General features: G+C 38.2%; 1 protein-coding gene across 5 annotated transcripts; it reads left to right on the top strand.

Moving 5' to 3' along the window:
• Nucleotides 1-18,897, top strand: LOC126253251 (uncharacterized). Of its 5 annotated transcripts, none has more exons than XR_007545927.1 (3): nucleotides 1-616; nucleotides 836-903; nucleotides 1,432-2,945. XR_007545927.1 is itself a non-coding variant. In XM_049954454.1 (3 exons), the coding sequence occupies exons 1-3, from the start codon at nucleotides 504-506 to the stop codon at nucleotides 18,518-18,520; spliced, it is 381 nt and encodes a 126-aa protein (XP_049810411.1). In that variant the 5' UTR covers nucleotides 1-503; the 3' UTR covers nucleotides 18,521-18,897. The 5 variants fall into 5 exon arrangements, 1 of the variants encoding a protein (XP_049810411.1); XM_049954454.1 differs by lacking the exon at nucleotides 836-903 and adding an exon at nucleotides 18,345-18,897 and having other exon boundaries at nucleotides 1,432-1,523; XR_007545930.1 differs by lacking the exons at nucleotides 1-616; nucleotides 836-903 and adding exons at nucleotides 1,265-1,317; nucleotides 18,345-18,897 and having other exon boundaries at nucleotides 1,432-1,523.
• The last annotated feature ends 203 nt before the right edge of the window (nucleotides 18,898-19,100 follow it).

The raw sequence follows: 19,100 nt of genomic DNA, 5'->3' as shown, positions 1-19,100 counted from the left end.
TTCATATTCATGATCTATGGAACAAGTATTAATGTATGTACGTACAGAATAGATTGATATCGTAAATTGGGGCTACATTGCTCAAGAAATGAAAAAGTTTCAAAGCCCTCAGGAGGGAAATCTTCAACTAAAATCAAAAGCTACAGCTTTAAATAACAGGTGGCATCACTGTTTTCCTTCCAGTACTTTGAGGCTAGGTGTCCATGGACGATTTTTCGATCGGCCGATTTTACTTGGCCGATACTTCAGCTTTGAGCTGACGTGAATCGGCCAATAGCTGTGTGCGTGCATGGCCGATATATCATCGGTCAACAGCTGATATAAACATGGACTTCGAAATGGTTGTGGGTGTTTGTGTTCTTCTTTTAAAATGTAGACAGAAGAAAAAGCGGCCAAAATATTGGGTGCATCAAGTTATTAGTGCAAGACGAGTAAAGGGACAATTTAATAGGTCATATGAAGAATTGAGATCACACCCTTCAAAATTTTAGGAGTACACTAGAATGTCTGTCAACAGTTTTGATACATTGCTTGATATTATTTCATCCCACATTACGAATCAGAATGTTGTTCATGATAGTATTTCAAGTACGGAAAGGCTTTTAGTTACTTTCAGGTAAATTCATTTAAAAAAGTAAAACATTCACTGTAATTTAGAAAATGTGATTTTATTTTGTTATTTATTTGAATTTTATGTATTGGAAGTTGCTGCATGTTATGACAGAGTCATGCCATCATTGCATTCTTCACTGTCTATTATGTGTAATTAAGTTTTCATTTCTGGTTTTTGTTGTTGTTGTTGAACTGTTTCTTCTTCTTCTGCTATTGCTTGCAGGAATTTCATCTTAACATTTAATTTCTGCCTGTGATTGAGTCTTCTAAGGGACGGCACGAGGGAAAGTAGTAAGTACCTGTCCTCATACACCACCTCCATGGCCTTCGTTTCTAAAATTTTGAGAATGCGTTCCTCATAAAAGTCTTTCCCTTTATTTTCTTTGATTGAGGCTGTTCAGAAGTACTTCCATTGCTTGCAGGGCTTGCACTGCCAGTATCTGTATTCATATTGGTTTCTGTACATATATCTGCATCTGTATTCCGTGGTATTTCCTAAGTTTTGGATGCCGGAATGCAAATTGTATCTGAGGTATCAGATTCTTCATGTTGCTGCTGGTTTGCCGTTCGCTAAGCGTCGGTAGCAAGAACAATAGCTGGTCGAAGTACTCACACTTCTCCCCCCCCCCCCTTTTTTTTTTTTTTTTTTTTTCTGATTGGCCTGACTTACCATTTCTTTCCATGTTATATTCTTTTTTAAAAGAGGTACGCAGATTTTGCCACCTGCTTTGCACTTTGTTCACTGAAAAAAAAGAAAACGTTTGTTTTCAACTGAACACGTTTTCAAATTATTCATACGATATTTTCATTTTTTCACAGATATTTGTCAACAGGAAACAGCTTCCAGTCATTACACTTCGAATATTTACTTGGTGCTACGACTGTCAGAGAAGTAGTGAGTGACACATGTGGTAAGTTATGGAAATACCTCCGACCTATTTATATGCCGGAAAAGACTACTGAAGATTGGCTAAATGTAGCACAAGGATTTTATGAAGGAACGCATTTCCCAAATTGTTTGGGAGCCATTGACGGAAAACACATACGTTTAAAGAAATCAAACGTCAGTGGTTCACTGTATTCTAATTATAAACAATTTTGTTCAATGATACTAATGGCGATTGCGGACAGTAATTATTTGTTTCTCCATGGTCGACATAGGAGCTTATGGCAGTTGCAGTGACTCCCAAATATTTAAAAATATAACTTTTTGGAGACGACTGTTCCAGAAAGAACTCAGTTACCAGACGACACAAATGGAACAGCAGTGCCATATGTTTTTCCTGCTGATAAGGCATTTACATTGTCAGAATACGTGTTAAGGCCATATGCAAAAGAAATTTGACACATCTGAAGCGAATCCTTAATTATAGACTATGTACAGCTCGTAGAATGGTAGAGTGTGCTTTTGGTATTCTCTCAAATAAGCGGAGGATATTACATCGACCTCGACACAAATCCTGAGTTTTGTGAAAGCACTTGAAAACATTTTGTGTACTTCATAATTTTGTCAGGCAGCATGATGGCAAACAACTTGAAGACAAGGATAATAGTCCTGCAGATTAGTATTTTTTGGATATTTCAGCAACAAATGAATGTGCTACACAAGTGGCGCAAGATAATCGGAACTCTCAACATTCCTGGGGATAAAGGTCACATGAAAAGTAGAAAGACACCAGTCTCAACTGGAAAAAGTGTCCCCCTTGCAATTACTACCAGTAGCAGAATAGAGGAGAATGTGGGTGTTACAGCAGAAACCGCTTCACAAACACCTAGACACCAATCAGGAAAACGTAAAAGAAAACAAATTTGGTATTCTAAGAGAAGTGAAGATCTTTATACACAAGACTCTTCTGGCGAAGAATCCTGGGAGTCTTACAGGAAGAGATGTCTTCAGGAAGTAGAGTATGAAGAAGATAAGGAAAACTTACAAAACTCTCAAGGACCACAAATTAAACCAGTGAAGAGAAAAGTTGGGGTTTTGTGATCGTTCATTATGATGATCATCTGTATCCAGGTGCTACTCAAAATTTTAATGAGGCTGGTGCTACGACTAAGCCAAAAAAGTCGTGGAAATGGCCATCAAAACCAGATTAACTCTTTTATGAATGTAAAGATATTGTAGGAGGCATAGATCCACCAGATGTGGTGAATAAAAGGGGCTTTTTCCAAATTCCTGAACTGAGTGGCGTTGAGTGACAATGCTGAATTATGTGGTAATTAGGTTATGGTACCTAGATTATATAAAGATGATGTATTTTTGGTGAATATGGTATATCCAAGAAAATCTAAGAATAATTTTGTAATTTTGAAAAATAAATACTGTATTTTTATATGTGGATTTTTTTTCTGTTTAATAAATGTAAAAATTGAACTTTACTATGTGTCTAACTTTACTATGTTACATTAGAATTAAATTGATTTTGAAAGTGCAGCAAAGTAACCCGCCCATATGAGAAACTTTGCCCCACTTTTAAAAATTGTGTAACTCATTATGAAATAAAAATCCAAGGACCTCTTCACTCAGACATTATTCCTTTGTAGTTTAGTTAACTGCTTGGAAATTATCAAATCTATTTGTTAATGTAAATGTAGGTATTTTCAAGCATCAGTACTAAGTGTCTAAATATTGGAGCAAAGTAGCCCCAATTTATGGTAGATAGAATAAATAGACAGAATATGAGTTATTTGTTGGTGAAACTTGTTATTTATAGAGCCAAAAGCTGAATTTGTTTAAGTTCAATAAATGTAGTTAGATGTGCATATATGTTAAGTGACTTCGTACAATATTATTAAAATTGATAAAAAGTAAACAATGTAAAGTTACACAAGTATAGCAAACTCACAGTTATGTGGTGTGCAGATTATCTGTATGTTTTTCAGTGTCTTTTTAGAACTGTAAGGACAAAAAGATGAAGCATCATAACTAGAACAAAACAATTTTTCCATTTGAAATGCACTATTGTGCATTTACTGGTAACAGATGTATTACTGCCAGGCACTCTGTGAGACCGAATCATCCACGTCCCTTGTTCCTGAAATGTTTTTCCATTTCCCATTTCATCTCCTCTGAATTCCAGAACTCTAAACTTCCAGCATTCTTCATTAGGCCAATGTGTTATTACGCACACTAAGGCATTAAAATCCATTGATGTGGTGCAAGAGTTTTGCAGGACTAAACTTGTTTGATACACGGATGTTTTAAAACCACCATTGGGAAAAATATAAAAGAAACATTGAAACAAAAAATAGTTGTTCATTTACTGAAAGTACAGTACATCATACAAAATGCAGACAAAATTTGCTCAAAAGTAACCCTTGCACTGATCTGTCACTTCATATTGCATAGTGTAGGCGTGTAGCCAAGTTTAGAAAAACAGTATGTGTGACACACAAATTATTGCAAAGTATTAGATGCAGAATCATGCAATGACTTTTTTTTTTTTTTTTTTTTTGCAAAGAAACCCATTTTAGGTTATTGTTGCCTCGAAAAATTTCAATGAGAAAGTTCTTGCAACAGCCACTAGTTCATGAGAAATTCGAGTACAATCATATCGCATTATAATGTGGAGTATCCTGCAACTGTTAAAACTTGACTTTGACCATTACACTGTAGGCTATGAATTGTACATCATAACATGACATGGTTCAGCTTGTATGATGTTGTTGTTGTTGTTATTGTTGTTGTGGTCTTCAGTCCAGAGACTAGTTTGATGCAGCTCTCCATGCTACTCTCTCCTGTGCGAGCTTCTTCATCTCTGAGTAACTACTGCAACCAACATCCATCTGAATCTGTTTAGTGTATTCATGCCTTAGTCTCCCTCTACAATTTTTACCCTCCACGCTTCCCTCCAATACGAAATTGGTGATACCTTGATGCCTCAGAATGTGTCCTACCAACCAATCCCCTCTTTTAGTCAGGTTGTGCCACAAATTCCCCTTCTCCCCAATTCTATTCAGTACCTCCTCATTAGTTATGTGATATACCCATCTAATCTTCAGCATTCTTCTGTAGCACTACATTTCGAAAGCTTCTATTCTCTTCTTCTCTAAACTATTTATTGTCCATGTTTCACTTCCTTACATGGTTACACTCCATACCTTTCAGAAAGGCTTAATGACACTTAAATCTATACTCGATGTTAACAGATTTTTCTTCTTCAGAAACGCTTTCCTTGCCATAGCCAGTCTACATTTTATATCCTCTCTACTTTGACCATCATCAGTTATTTTGCTACCCAAATAGGAAAACTCATTTACTACTTTAAGTGTCTCATTTCCTAATCTAATTCCCTCAGCATCACCTGATTTAATTCTACTACATTCCATTTTCCTCACTTTGCTTTTGTTGATATTCATGTTATATCCTCCTTTCAAGAAACTGCTCATTCTGTTCAATTGCTCTTCCAGGTCCTTTGCTGTCTGTGACATAATTACAATGTCATCAGCAAACCTCAAAGTTTTTATCTCTTCTCTATGGATTCTAATGGCTACTCCAAATTTTTCTTTTGTTCCCTTTACTGCTTGCTCAATATACAGATTGAATAACATTGGGGATAGGCTACAATCCTGTCTCACTCCCTTCCTTTTATGCCTCTCCTTCTGCTTCCTTTTATGCCTCTCGACTCTTGTGACTGCCGTCTGGTTTATGTACAAATTGTAAATAGCCTTTCCCTCCCTGTGTTTTACCCCTGCCTCCTTCAGAATCTGAAAGAGAGTATTCCAGTCATCATTGTCAAAAGCTTTCTTTAAGTCTACAAATGCTAGAAATGTAGGTTGCCTTTCCTTAATCTACCTTCTAAGATAAGTCGTAGGATCAGTATTGGCATGCATATTCCAAAAATTTTATGGAATCCAAACTGATCTTCCCAAAGGTCAGCTTCTACCAGTTTTTCCATTTGACTGTAAAGAATTCGTGTTAGTATTTTGCAACAATGACTTATTAAATTGATAGTTCTGTAATTTTCACACCTGTCAACGCCTGCTTTCTTTGGGATTGGAATTTTTATATTCTTCTTGAAGTCTGAGGGTATTTCGCCTGTCTCATACATCTTGCTCACCAAAAGGTAGAGTTTTGTCATGTCTGGCTCTCCCAAGGCTATCAGTAGTTCTAATGGAATGTTTTCAATTCCCAGGGCCTTTTTTTGAATTAGGTCTTTCAGTGCTCTGTCGAATTCTTCATGCAGTATCATATCTCCCATTTCATCTTCATCTACATCCTCTTCCATTTCCATAATATTGCCCTCAAGATTATTGCCCTTGAGAGGTGGTTCTTTTTTTCCCAAAGGTCTCTTTAATTTTCCTGTAGGCAGTATCTATCTTGCCCCTAGTGATATATACTTCTACATCCTTACATTTGTCCTGTAGCCATTTTGCACTTCCTGTCAATCTCATTTTTGAGACGCTTGTATTCCTTTTCACCTGCTTTATTTACTGCATCTTTATACTTTCTCCTTTCATCAATTAAATTCAATATCTCCTCTGTTAACGAAGGACTTCTACTAGCCCTCGTTTTTTACCTACTTGAACCTCTGCGGCCTTCACTGTTTCATCTCTCAAAGCTACCCAACCTTCTTCTACTGTATTTCTTTCCCTTGTATTTGTCAATTCTTCCCTAATGCTCTCTCTGAAACTCTCTACAACCTCTGGTTCTTTCAGTTTATCCAGATCCCATCTCCTTAAATTCCTACCATTTTGCAGTTTCTTCAGTTTTAATTTACAGTCCATAACCAATAAATTGTGGTCAGAGTCCACATCTGCCCCTGGAAATGTCTTACAACTTAAAACCTGGTTCCTAAATCTTTGTCTTACCATTATATAATCTATCTGAAATCTTTTAGTGTCTCCAGGGCTCTTCCAGTTATACAACCTCCTTTCACGATCCTTAAACCAAGTGTTAGCTATGCTTACGATATACTCTGTGCAAAATTCTACCAGATGGCTGCCTCTTTCATTCCCTTTCCCCAGTCCATATTCACCTTCTACTTTTCCTTCTCTTTCTTTCTCTGCTATCAAATTCCAGACCCCCATGACTATTAAAGTTTCATCTTCCTTAACTATCTGAATAATTTCTTTTATCACATCGTACGTTTCTTCAAGTTCTTCGTCATTTGCGGAGTTAGTTGGCATAGAAATTTGTACTGCTGTGGTAGGTGTGGACTCCATGTCTATCTTGGCTACAATAATGCGTTCACTATGCTGTTCATAGTAGCTTATCTGCACTCATATTTTTTTAATTCATTATTGAACCTACTTCTGCATTACCTATATTTGATTTTATATTTATAACCCTGTATTAACCTGACCAGAAGTCTTGTTCCTCCTGCCACCGAACTTCACTAATTCCCACTACATCTAAATTTAAGTTACCCATTTTCCTTTTTTAAATTTTCTAACCTACCTACCTGCTTAAGGGATCTGACATTCCATGCTCCGATTCGTAGAATGCCAGTTTTCTTTCTCCTGATAACATCCTCTTGAGCAGTCCCCACCTGGAGATTCAAATGGGGGACTATTTTACCTCCAGAATATTTTACCCAAGAGGATGCCATCATCATTTAAACGTACAGTAAAGCTGCAGGCCCTTGAGAAAAATTATAGCTCTAGTTTCCCCTTGCTTTCAGCCATTCGCAGTACCAGCACAGCAAGGGCGTTTTGGTTAGTGTTACAAGGCCAGATCAGTCAGTCATCTGGACTGTTGCCCTTGCAACTACTGAAAAGACTGATGCCCCTCTTCAGGAGCCACACATTTGTCTGGCCTCTCAACAGATACCCTTCCATTGTGGTTGCACCTATGGCATGGCTATCTGTATCACTGAGGCACGCAAGCCTCCCCACCAATGGCAAGGTCCATGTTTCATGGGGGGCTTGTATGACATATCTCTTAAAAATACTTTACGTGTTATTTCCAGCACAGTATGCTTGCTAACCTCATTTGGGTAAAAATAAGTTACATGACAACATGGAAAATGATTATTTTAATCTGGAAAAAAACCTTGAATTTTAAAGTTAAGATTTGGCAGCCACCCTGCACATAATGACATTTGAGAAAATTGCAGTGGTTGTATGAGATACTAATGATAAAGTCAACGTGATTGCAAACAGAGTTGATAATTTCTTTTCTTTGCAAGAGAATAGTCCAAAGTTATAAGTCATTGCTGACCCAAAAGTTACAAAAAATGAGTGCAGATCTGTTGTGCTTGATTAGATGACATGAACTCATGAGACGTGATCAAAATGCTCAGGAACAAGTATGTGTCAGGTTTAAAATTCAGTGATGTCAGTCTCACTAGATGTATTATATTTGTTAAAGGAAAAATCATGTCCACTCCCTTCGCCAAATGACAAGGGAACTCAGACAAAATACTGGAGTTAATAAACTTTGATGTCTGTGGGCCAATGAAACATCTCGAGGTGCTGTGAACTTTTTGTTACCTTTATAGGTAACTACAGCAGATGGTGTCAAGTCTCTTTCCTACAACATAAATGAGAAGTTGTCGACAAATATGTTGAATTTGGAAACCTAGCAGATAATCAGACTGGTTAAAAAATTAAATCCTTTCAATCAGACAATGGTAAGGAGTACTACAATGAAAGAATGGACTTCACCCTCAGAATGGCAGGAATACAGTGACGTTCAACAGTTCCGTACACACCGCAGCAGAATGGTATTGCTGAATGAAAGAATCAATCGTTGGCCAAATTGGTTCGTCGGATGCTGCTCAGGCAGGAAACCCATCTACATCTATATCTACATGGTTACTCTGCAATTCACACTTAAGTGCCTGGCAGAGGGTTCATCGAACCATTTTCATACTACTTCTCTACCATTCCACTCTCGAATGGCGTGTGGGAAAAAGGAACACCTAAATCTTTCTGTTCAAGCTCTGATTTCTCTTATTTTATTATGATGATCATTTCTTCCTACATAGGTGGGTGTCAACAAAATATTTTCGTATTCGGAAGAGAAAGTTGGTGATTGAAATGTTGCAAATAGATCTCGCCACAAAGAAAACCGCCTTTGTTTCAGTGACTGCAACCCCAACTCGCGTATCATATCAGTGACACTCTCACCCCTATTGCACAATGACACAAAACTAGCTACTCTTCTGTCCACTTTTTCTATGTCCTCCATCAATCCTACCTGGTAAGGATCCCACACCGCACAGCAATATTCCAGCAGAGGACAAACAAGTGTAATGTAGACTGTCTCTTTAGTGGGTTTGTCACATCTTCTAAGTGTTCTGCCAACAAAGTGCAGTCTCTCTTTCGCCTACCCCACATTATTATCTATGTGGTCTTTCCAGTTTAAGTTGCTTGTAATTGTAATTCCTAGGTATTTAGTCGAATTGACAGCCCTTAGATTTGCGTGATTTATCGTATACCCAAAATTTATTGGATTTCTTTTAATATCCATGTGGACAACCTCGCATTTTTCTTTCTTTAGTGCCAATTGCCACTTTTCGCACCATACAGAAATTCTCTCTAGATCATTTTGTAATTGGAATCTATCATCTGATGATTTTACTAGACGGAAAATTACAGCATCATCTGCAAACAATCTAAGGGGACTGCTCAGAGTATCACCTAGATCATTTGTGTGAATCAGGAACAGCAGAGGCCCTATGACACTACCTTGCAGAACACCAGATATCACTTCTGTTCTACTCGATGATTTACCATCTGTCACTACGAACTGTGGCCTCTCTGTGAGGAAATCATGAATCCAGTCACACAACTGAGACGATACTCCATATGCATGCAATTTGGTTAATAGTAGCTTGTGAGGAATGATATCAAAAGCCTTCTGGAAAAATCTAGGAATATGGAATTGATCTGAGATCCCTTGTCAACAGCACTCATTACTTCATGGGAATAAAGAGCTAGCTGCATTGCACAAGAACGATAATTTCTGAATCCGTGTTGGTTATGTATCAGTAAGTCATTTTCTTCAAGGTGATTTATAATGTTCGAGTACAGTATATGCTCCAAAATCCTACTGCAAATTGAGGTCAGTGATATGGGTCTGTAATTCAATGGATTACTCCTATTTCCTGTCTTGAATATTGGTGTGGCCTGTGCTACTTTCCAGTCTTTAGGAACACACCTTTCGTCAAGTGAGCAGTTGTGTATGATTGCTAAGAAAGGCGGTATTGTGTCTGCATACTCTGTAAGGAAGCTGATTGGTATACCATCTGGACTGGAAGACTTGCCTTTCTTACGTGATTTGAGTTGTTTTGCAACACCTAAGATATCTACTTTTATGTCACTCATGCTAACAGCTGTACCGGTCTCAAATTCTGGAATATTTACTTCATCTTCTTTCATGAAGGAATTATGGAAAACTGTATTTAGTAACTCCGCTTTAGTGGCACCATCATTGGTAACATTTCATGGCTATCATGCAGTGATGATATTGACTGTGTTTTGCCACTGGTGTACTTTACATACGAGCAGAATCTCTTTGCGTTTTCTACCATATTTTGAGACAATTTTTCATTGTGGAAACTATTAAAAGCATCTCGCATTGATGTCCACACTAAATTTCGAGCGTGAAATTTAGGCAGTCTTTGGTATTTTGCGTTCTTATGAATTTGACATGCTTTTTTCGTTGCTTCTGCAACAGTGTTCTGAAGTGTTTTGTGTTCCATGGTGGATCTGTCCCATCTTTTATTAATGTATGCAGTGTGAATCTATCTATTGCTGTCGATACTGTATCTTTGAATTTGTGCCATTTCTGGTCTACACATATGTAATTAGCTTGGAAGGAATGGAGACTCTCTCTTAGGAAGGCACAAAGAGAATTTTTATCTGCTGTTTTAAATAGATATATTTTGCATTTATTTTTAGTGGTTTTGGTTGACACAGTTTTGAGCCTCGCTACAATGACCTTGTGTTCACTAATCCCCGTATCCGTCATGACGCTCTCTATTAGATCAGGATTATTTGTGGCTAAGAGGTCGTGTGTTTTCACAACCATTTACAATTCCTGTGGGCTGATGAACTAATTGTTTAAAGTAATTCTCAGAGAAAGCATTTAGTACAATTTTGGAAGATGTTTTCTGTCTACCACCGACTTCGAACATGTATTTTCACCAACAAATCGAGGGTAGATTGAAGCCTCCACCAATTATAATTGCATGAGTGGGGTTCTTATTTGTAATGAGATTCAAGTTTTCTTTGAACCATTCAGCTATTGTAGTATCTGAGTTAGGGGGTTGGTAGAAGGAGCCAATTATTATTTTGGTACGGCTGTTGAGTATAACCTCTACCCATAGTAATTCGTAGGAACTATTTCAACTTCACTACAAGAGACACAAACACACCACCGCCTACCGAGCGAGGTGGCGCAGTGGTTAGCACACTGGACTCGCATTCGGGAGGACGATGGTTCAATCCCGCATCTGGCCATCCTGATTTAGGTTTCCCGTGATTTCCCTAAATTGTTTCAGGTAAGTGCCGGGATGGTTCCCTAATCCGACGAGACCGATGACCTCGCAGTTTGGTCTCTTCCCCCAAATCAACCAACCAACCAACACCACAACCTACTTTATTTAATCTATCCTTTCTGAACACGGTTTGCGCCTCTGTAAAAATTTTGGTAGAATTTATCCTCAGCTTTAGCCAGCTTTTTGTTCCTATAATGAAGCTTTCTGTTCCTATAACGATTTCAGCTTCAGTGCTTTCTGCCAGTGCTTGAAGCTCTGGTACTTTCCAACACAGCTACGACAATTTACAACTACAATACCGACTGTTGCTTGGTCGATTCTCGCCGTTTCTTTGCTCTGTAACCTTTGAGACTGGAGCCCTTTTTGATCTTTCCCGAGACTGTCTAACCTAAAAGAAAAACGCCCTGTCCACACCACACAGCCCTTGCTTCCCGTGTAGCCACCTCCTGTGTGTAATGGACGCCTGACCTATTTAGCACCTATGGCGCAAGTCAAGGAGTCTGCAGCCTACATGGTTGCCGAACTGTCTGAGCCTCTGGTTCAGACCCTCCACTCGGCTCTGTAACAAAGGTCTGCTATCGGTCCTGTCAACCATGTTGCAGATGGTGAGCTCTGCCTTCATCTTGCTAGCAAGACTCGCAGTCTTCACCAACTCAGATAGCCACCGCCAGAAACCAGAGAGAATCAAAACAACACAACCAAATACATCTAAAATTGATGGTAAACTAAAGGCTGTCCAATGAAACTCAATATGAGAAGTGGCTGAAGCGAAAATCTGATCTATCTCATCTTCATACATTTGGTCAAAAGGTTGGTATCCTGGATAAATAACTAAACGAAAATTTCAATCCTAAAGGCAAAAAAGGGATTTTTGCAGGCTGTTCTGACTGTTTGAAAGCCTATAATGTGTAGGTACAAGAGATCACAAGATTCACATGTCAAGGGATGTAAAGTTTCTGGATCATGACCGTTTTGAGTCCAAACAAACTTATGTGGACTTATATGAAAATGGAACAGGATCAACACCAAAGAAGAGGCATCAACATGGATTTCATTGGAGGAGATTTCAACTATGAATCAGATAATGAACCATTGTACAGCTTTGAAGAAGACAGGCTTCTAATCACTACTGGCCAAGAATTATATCCTGATGATGAGTTATGTAGTGATGACAATAATTCTTGAAGTGTCACACCTGCTTCACAGTCTGTTTCAGTTCATGATGCTAACTTCATGTCATATCCAACAGAGGTCAATGTCAATGATACATTACTTGGTCCAGGTCATCTAGAGGAATTTGAGGCTATATATGATGAAATCAGGTCACTGGTGAAAAATGATACTTGGGACATTGTGTACATGCCAACAAATGAAAGGGTAATTGTCTGTGGGACTGTTTTGAGAAATAAATACAGAAATGATGGATCTTTGCTGAGGAAAAAAAGCAAGAAGCACGAGGATTCAACCAACAGCCTGGAGTTGACTTTGTCGAAATATTTCCTCCAGTTGTCAGAATCAAATCTTTTGACTACTAACAGCTTTGTCAGTCAAATTTAATTTGTGTGTTCTGACAGCTAGCTTTCACAACTGCATTTACCAATGATGAAATTGACATACAAATATTCATGAAACGGCTGGACTCATTGGTTGAATTTTTACAAAAGGTGAAAAGTGGTCAGAAGGGTTACCATATAGTCAAGAAGGCAAGTGACATGCTTCAAACATCGAAATAGAGTGATAAAGTGTGTAAACTTAGAAAAGCCCTTTATGGGCTGTGCCAAGCTGGTCGACTGTGGTATGCCAAGTTGAACGCAACCCTAACATCAATTGGCTTGCAGCCCACAAATTCAGATCCATATGCCTGTGTAGACAGTATAGAAAAACAGCTATTCTTTCTATTCATTTATGTACATAGATGACATTAAAATCACTTCAGCAGACACAGAAAGGTTAAACAAATCAAGGCTGAGTTAACTGCGATTTTTGATGTCAGTAATCTTGGTGCTATCTGAGCATCGAGGAAAATCAGTCTGTTGACAAAATTACACTAAGTCAAACACCAATTCAGAATGGACAGCTTCAAGCCAGTAAGAACTCCATTGGCAACAAGTTGGATGCAATAGCTATGAACACAGATGATGGCACTCATTATCCATTCAGAGAACTGGTTGGACCATTGGAACATTGCCATCGGTACTCGACCTGACACATGTTGTGCATTCAGTAGGCTAAACCAGTACAATAATGGTCATAATTTTGTTCACTGGCAAGTGGCTAAGTGAATCCTCACTGGAATCAAAGACAAGAAACTGATCTACATCAAGGACAAGGAGGGGTTTGTGTAGAAAATACAAACATACATCAGGAATATGTGTACCAACGAGATAAAAAAATGAAAATCTGATGTGTAAAGCCCACAAAATCAAAAAAATTCCATTACCTTTTGTCACACCTTGTATGGCTGACTTACATCAGGCAGATCTGAAAAGCAATTTTAGCATGGTCACTTTTTCACATTCACTCTGATGAACTATGCACAGCAAATGTGCTGCCCTTTAACTTATCTTCGACATGTACAGTTTGAACTGATTTTAGTTGCACCTGAAAATGGGACTGAGACCCTGAAACCAGGTTGTGTAAGACACAAATAATAAAAATTTTTGTAAAACTGTAGCAGAAGTTTCAACTACACAACTGCTGTTTTACAGTCTGGAATTAAAATTTCCATCTACCTCACCACATGCTGCCCTCCACATACAAACTCAAGCAGGCAGCGTCATGGTTGCAGTAGTAACCATTAGTTATGCTCAACTTGTGGCTCCGTCCATGAGGTCGAGCTGCAAGCAACGAAGGCTAGTCCACTTCTCACAGTCAGAATTGCGTGCTTGCTAGTACGAGAGAGTTACCCACAGTACAAAACAGGTAATTACATTTGAAGTAAAAACCAGCTTATGTGGTATGATAAATGAACTCTTTTTAAAGTGTGGCAAGATAAAAATATTGGTGAAATGTCACTTCATCTACTACCTCTGAGTATCTGCCCCTAGTACGTTTGGGCTACTGTTGGGATTTTGATCTGGCTTTGACTAATACATGGAATGACTCATGAGGAAGGTACATGTACATAATTTATAAATATTTCATGAAAATTGGCTGACCTATGATTAATTCAAGACTCCTGCACCTCTGAAAATGATCAGTGCCTGCCTTCTGGTCCAGCAGTAAAGCACATGCATGCAGAGTGAAAGACTGTGGGATCATATCCTGGGAGAACTGTTTGTTTTTTGCTCTACTTTATAACCTACCATTCACCTCTCAATGATGTGGAGATTTGCCAGAAATGAAATGTGGTATGGTTTCCATATTAAACTGTTGGTCCCTTTCCACACTTGGATAACTGGTTATAGACACACAAATAACTGAAGTGGTGCCCAGTTGAAACAGTTGCTACAGGCCACTGAGTCTCTCACAGTCTTTTTCTGTTTGTATGAGAAGGCTACTATCATGAACTACTGCAGGGATTTTGATATTCGGGCATTCCGCTGCTGTTGCCCGTGCCATATTTGATTGGCATTTGGAGTGACTTCTCATGGCAGTTACAAGAGCTGTGAGCTGCCACAGGTGGCAGGAACAGTGCCCAGCATTAATTTTTGGCTAATTGGTGGCTCTTGCAGCCAGTATAGGACACAAAGTGAGTCTGTGACCATCCCAACAACTAATTACCATTTTATGTGCAGCATGCATTGTTATGTGGTTTGCAGTAAGTTATATGAAAGTGGTTATTTTCTCTGAATTTTAATCATAACTCGATGCACTGGCCCACAAACAAAATTACAACTATACCAGACAAGTCGTCTGACTGTAGACAGCACCGTTCACATGATGCCAGAGTGGGATGCTAATGGTATATGAGTATACCTCCTGTAGCAGTGTCAAGAACTTTGTTCACTTGTTACCCATTCCTATAACATGTATGGTACATGAGAATCAGACTTTTACATGTGCTGGTGCTGATGTAATATGCATGAGACATACTTTATCATTCAGAAGCATTCTTTTATGCATGTCCATAAGATTTGGTTAATCTCACATTGGTTCCTGTCCTCTCACCATGATGGACTGACAGTCTGTTTGTTTGTCATCACGCACTGAACATGAAATGAGCTTGTATACTCATTTCTTCCATTTAAAAAATATGTATCTAGTGAAAAAACTGCACTGAAATTACAAGGAGACAGAATGACTGGTCAATACTTATATTCAGGAAGCAAAACACTAAGTGCTGCTGGCAGATGCACATAAAGATACAAAAAATTATCCTAGCTTTCAGAACTGATAATTACTCCCTCAGAGAGGAAAGAGGGATAAATTGGGGAGGGATAGAAAGTAGGAGCAGGCTAAAGATGAGGACGACAGCTGTTGCAGCAAAGACAAGGGGACATAAAGATGTAGCAGGAGGTGTCAGAGAAAGTAAGAGACTGAAGATAGTACCTAGCTTCAGTCCAAATGTGATGAAACAGAGTGACAAGTAAAAATGGATTAAAATGAAGAGACATGATAAGTTAAAATAATTAAGAACTAAGAGGAGAGTGAAAAAGAACATGGAAAAAAATACAACTAGGGACAATGGAAATGAATATAAAAAGGTACAAGGTACCAGAGAAAGTAATAGTAAAAAAAAGAAAGGAAGGAAAGGTGTTTATGGGAGGAATGTTGGAGATTCATGTCCCATCTGTGGAGTTCAAGAAACATAGCAACTGGGAGGATACCTAAGGCTTGTGTAGTGTAGCAGGCACTCAGATCCCCTGAGTCATTCTGTAGAGTGCACTAAGCAACTGGGTACTGGGTGTCTCCAAGACAGACAGTTCTTCATGCTCTCAGAATTGTGGTCATTTCTATATAAAATGTTGTGCAGTGAATATATTTCAGTCAGTAAATCACATGTGGTTTTATGTGTTGCTCTGCCTTTGATGATGTGGAATTTACTAATAATAATAGGGCTGGAGTAAGTGATAGTGGCTGAGTACATGGGCAGCTTTTGTGGATTCATCATCATATTCTTCATGAGACAAAAAATTATTCCTAGTGATTCCGTTCCTGCCTTCCTTCCATACTAAGTTGTAAAAAATCCAGAAACCCTAGCCCTGAAGGGCACACAACTGCCTCCATACAATTACTGTTCCACACTATGCTAGCCTCCACTTACTTTGCACAACAAACAAAACAGTCATCCTAACAGTCCCACTTTTGCTGGCTTTGAAGCACCTACCAAATGCATCTTTTCTTTGAATTGCTCAAATCCATTCCTATCTTTCCTGGAACACTCACTGTTAATACTGGTGTGGCCTCACTCTACACACGCTTACTCTTGGCCTCTCAGCCATAGAATACCACCTCTCTCACTAGTTACATGAAAGACTTCCTAAAAGCCATACTCTGTGTCATCCTCACCTACAACTACATCACGTTTAAGGGCCAGACCTATAAACAAATTGTGGTATTACTATGGAAACCAGGCAGTCTTTGTGCTGCTGTAAGCAAACAAATCCAGAGAAACATGTGAAACACACAAATTATTGACCAATTAACATTATTCACTGCACACCATTTCATGCAGTAATGACCATGACTTAATTGGCCGAAAGCATGACACAAGGAACCTGGATGCCTGATACGTTGCATGGGCCATTTGGATCCTGCCATCCAGTACTCCATGCAAGGAAATTTGCGCACCAACATACTCTCATACACCTCTTGGACTTAACATCAGTTACTAACTCCCACTCCCCCCCCCCCAACCCCCCTACCCCACCCTCCCTTCCTCCTGCTTCTCTCTCATTTGTAGAATTTAATATTTTACTAAATTATTTACTGTATTTCTGTTTTGCTTTATCTGTGTCATTCCCTTTCTCTGTCCTTTAGGTTTTCCAAATCATGTACCTTTATCTTTACAGTCACCTTACAATGCAGTGTTGTACTGCTGATGCCTGAGATGTAAACTCGTCATGTATGCCAAGGAATAGCTGCCTGTCTAAACTGGGACCCCAGATAATAGGTACTATGCCAGTAGCTATTGCTGTGGTGATTGAGGGATCCATGGGAAGACCCTTTGATCAGTGACTGGAATGAGTAGCATCAGAGTAAATTATCTGAAATGAAGCAGATAAAACTAAATAAAAATGATGGCCATGCTGAATTGGCTGTCTCATTATAGAGAAGCAAGAATTTTAAAACAGAGAATTTTAATTCCCTGGCATTCCTGTCCTTGTCAACAGCATGGGAACAGGGACAGGTGAGAAGAAGTGAAGTCCAGCAATTTGCCCAGTACTTGGAGCTTTCAACATCTGGTGGAGAACACTGTTGTATCTCAAATACGTCAAAGATTTAGTGAAGTCACAGATAATGAGAAGATGAGGAACAAGTCTTTATTAAACGGCCGCAAAATGTCACTCAATCAGAGGCACTTCACTCTGGTGATATACCAGTCTCAGTTACTCCTCACAAAAGATTGAAAGTGATTCAAGGACTCATATTTCACACTATCTAGAGTGTTGTGTCACTTTGTTTGTTGAATCCAGTGAGCTGAAGGACAATAGAGTAGATATGCAAGAAATTGCTCTTGTACTCTCATAAAATTGTGAATTGGATGTAGAGTCTAAAAGGTACCAAGCTACCTTATCCAATATCCTTATCCTTAAGTCACTTTACCAGATATGCAGCTGTCAAATCATTTATCCATGTACCTATTGTTTTTTGATATGTGCCTTGAAAGAAAGAAAATGCAGTGATACAGTTTTTTTCTTTGAAACACTTTCACAAAACAGAATGCAAGTATTTGCTATACAGTACCAGATTTCATTCTGATACATGTACATTTAACAAAAAGCGGCATTGTAAATTTAGATTCATTAACTGGCTCCCTATAAGAGCAGAACTTCTTGACAGCATCATAGATGGTTGTGCTTAAAAATTCATTATTACATTATTTTGTGCAGCTTTTGTTTCTTATTATTGCTATGATTTTGCCTTAATCCACAATGTTATCATTTGTATCCTCGTAATTATTTAAATTCTGTATTACTTAAATTCCACATTGTATCTGAGAGGCAATTGTCCTGTAAATCCATTACACAAAATTTCCAAACCAAATTGGGATTCTGAACTTTCAGCAAATTTTAGACCAAGATATGGGACTGATGCATTACCTACCTGCATCTCTGTTTCACTTTTGTGCTTGTTGGAGATGTCTTCTAACTTTTACTTTCCACATCTTTGTCTTTTCAGTAATCAGACTGAATGTGAAAGCAAGCAATGGAAAGTCTGGGATGGAATACCATTATCTCCAGGATGGAATAACAACAATACATTCAAGATGGAATAATAAAAACACGTGGAGGGCAGTAAGAAAGGGAAACAACCCAGTGCTGTTTCCCTTTGCCACTGTTCTCTATTATGTTTAATTGAATGTGAGAATGATTGAAACATTGAAACCAAAATATTATTAAGCACTAATTTTTGTTATTAGTTGTTGATTGCTTCTCTCTTTGGGGACCTTATCTGTGTTTTTAATTAAAATTCTTTAAACAGATAGTGTCAGTGACTAAATAAGGTGGATTACATAGCAAATGCATTGTTGTTTACTTCTTGTACAGATAAATATTATCAATTTTTGTATCTAGTCTGTGTGCAAAGAGGGTGGATAGTAATTACTACCAATTATATATCCAGTAAGACTGTATTTTGTTTTAATTATTGTTTTAAAATTTTCTACCTTGTATATTTATGATTCTGTAATGTAACAAGTCTTTAGCAAGTAAATCAAAATTGATAAATTTGAGAGTTTGCTTTTAATTCAATACTGGTTTTTCAAAATTTTTATGGTAAGCCTAATTACTAACTCAAAACATTTTTCAGCTCAAATTGTATTTATTCTCATTTCTAAGAAAATCAAATTCTGCAAGTCACATTTCATAAACTAATATTTTGGTATCTATATGAGTAGCCACAGTAACTTGGGCAGAAGCACATATAACTTATATG

This window comes from Schistocerca nitens, chromosome 4 (assembly GCF_023898315.1).
Source record: "Schistocerca nitens isolate TAMUIC-IGC-003100 chromosome 4, iqSchNite1.1, whole genome shotgun sequence".
NCBI classification, from domain to species: Eukaryota; Metazoa; Arthropoda; class Insecta; order Orthoptera; family Acrididae; genus Schistocerca; species Schistocerca nitens.
This window is presented reverse-complemented; position numbering and strand designations above follow the sequence as displayed.

Excerpts from the sequence above, each read along its gene's own strand:
- LOC126253251 (XM_049954454.1), top strand. The coding sequence starts at position 504 with ATGTCTGTCAACAGTTTTGATACATTGCTTGATATTATTTCATCCCAC. Across the intron at positions 617-1,431 it reads AGGCTTTTAGTTACTTTCAG|ATATTTGTCAACAGGAAACA; the intron begins GTAAATTCATTT and ends ATTTTTTCACAG. Across the intron at positions 1,524-18,344 it reads AGTAGTGAGTGACACATGTG|TAATCAGACTGAATGTGAAA; the intron begins GTAAGTTATGGA and ends TTGTCTTTTCAG.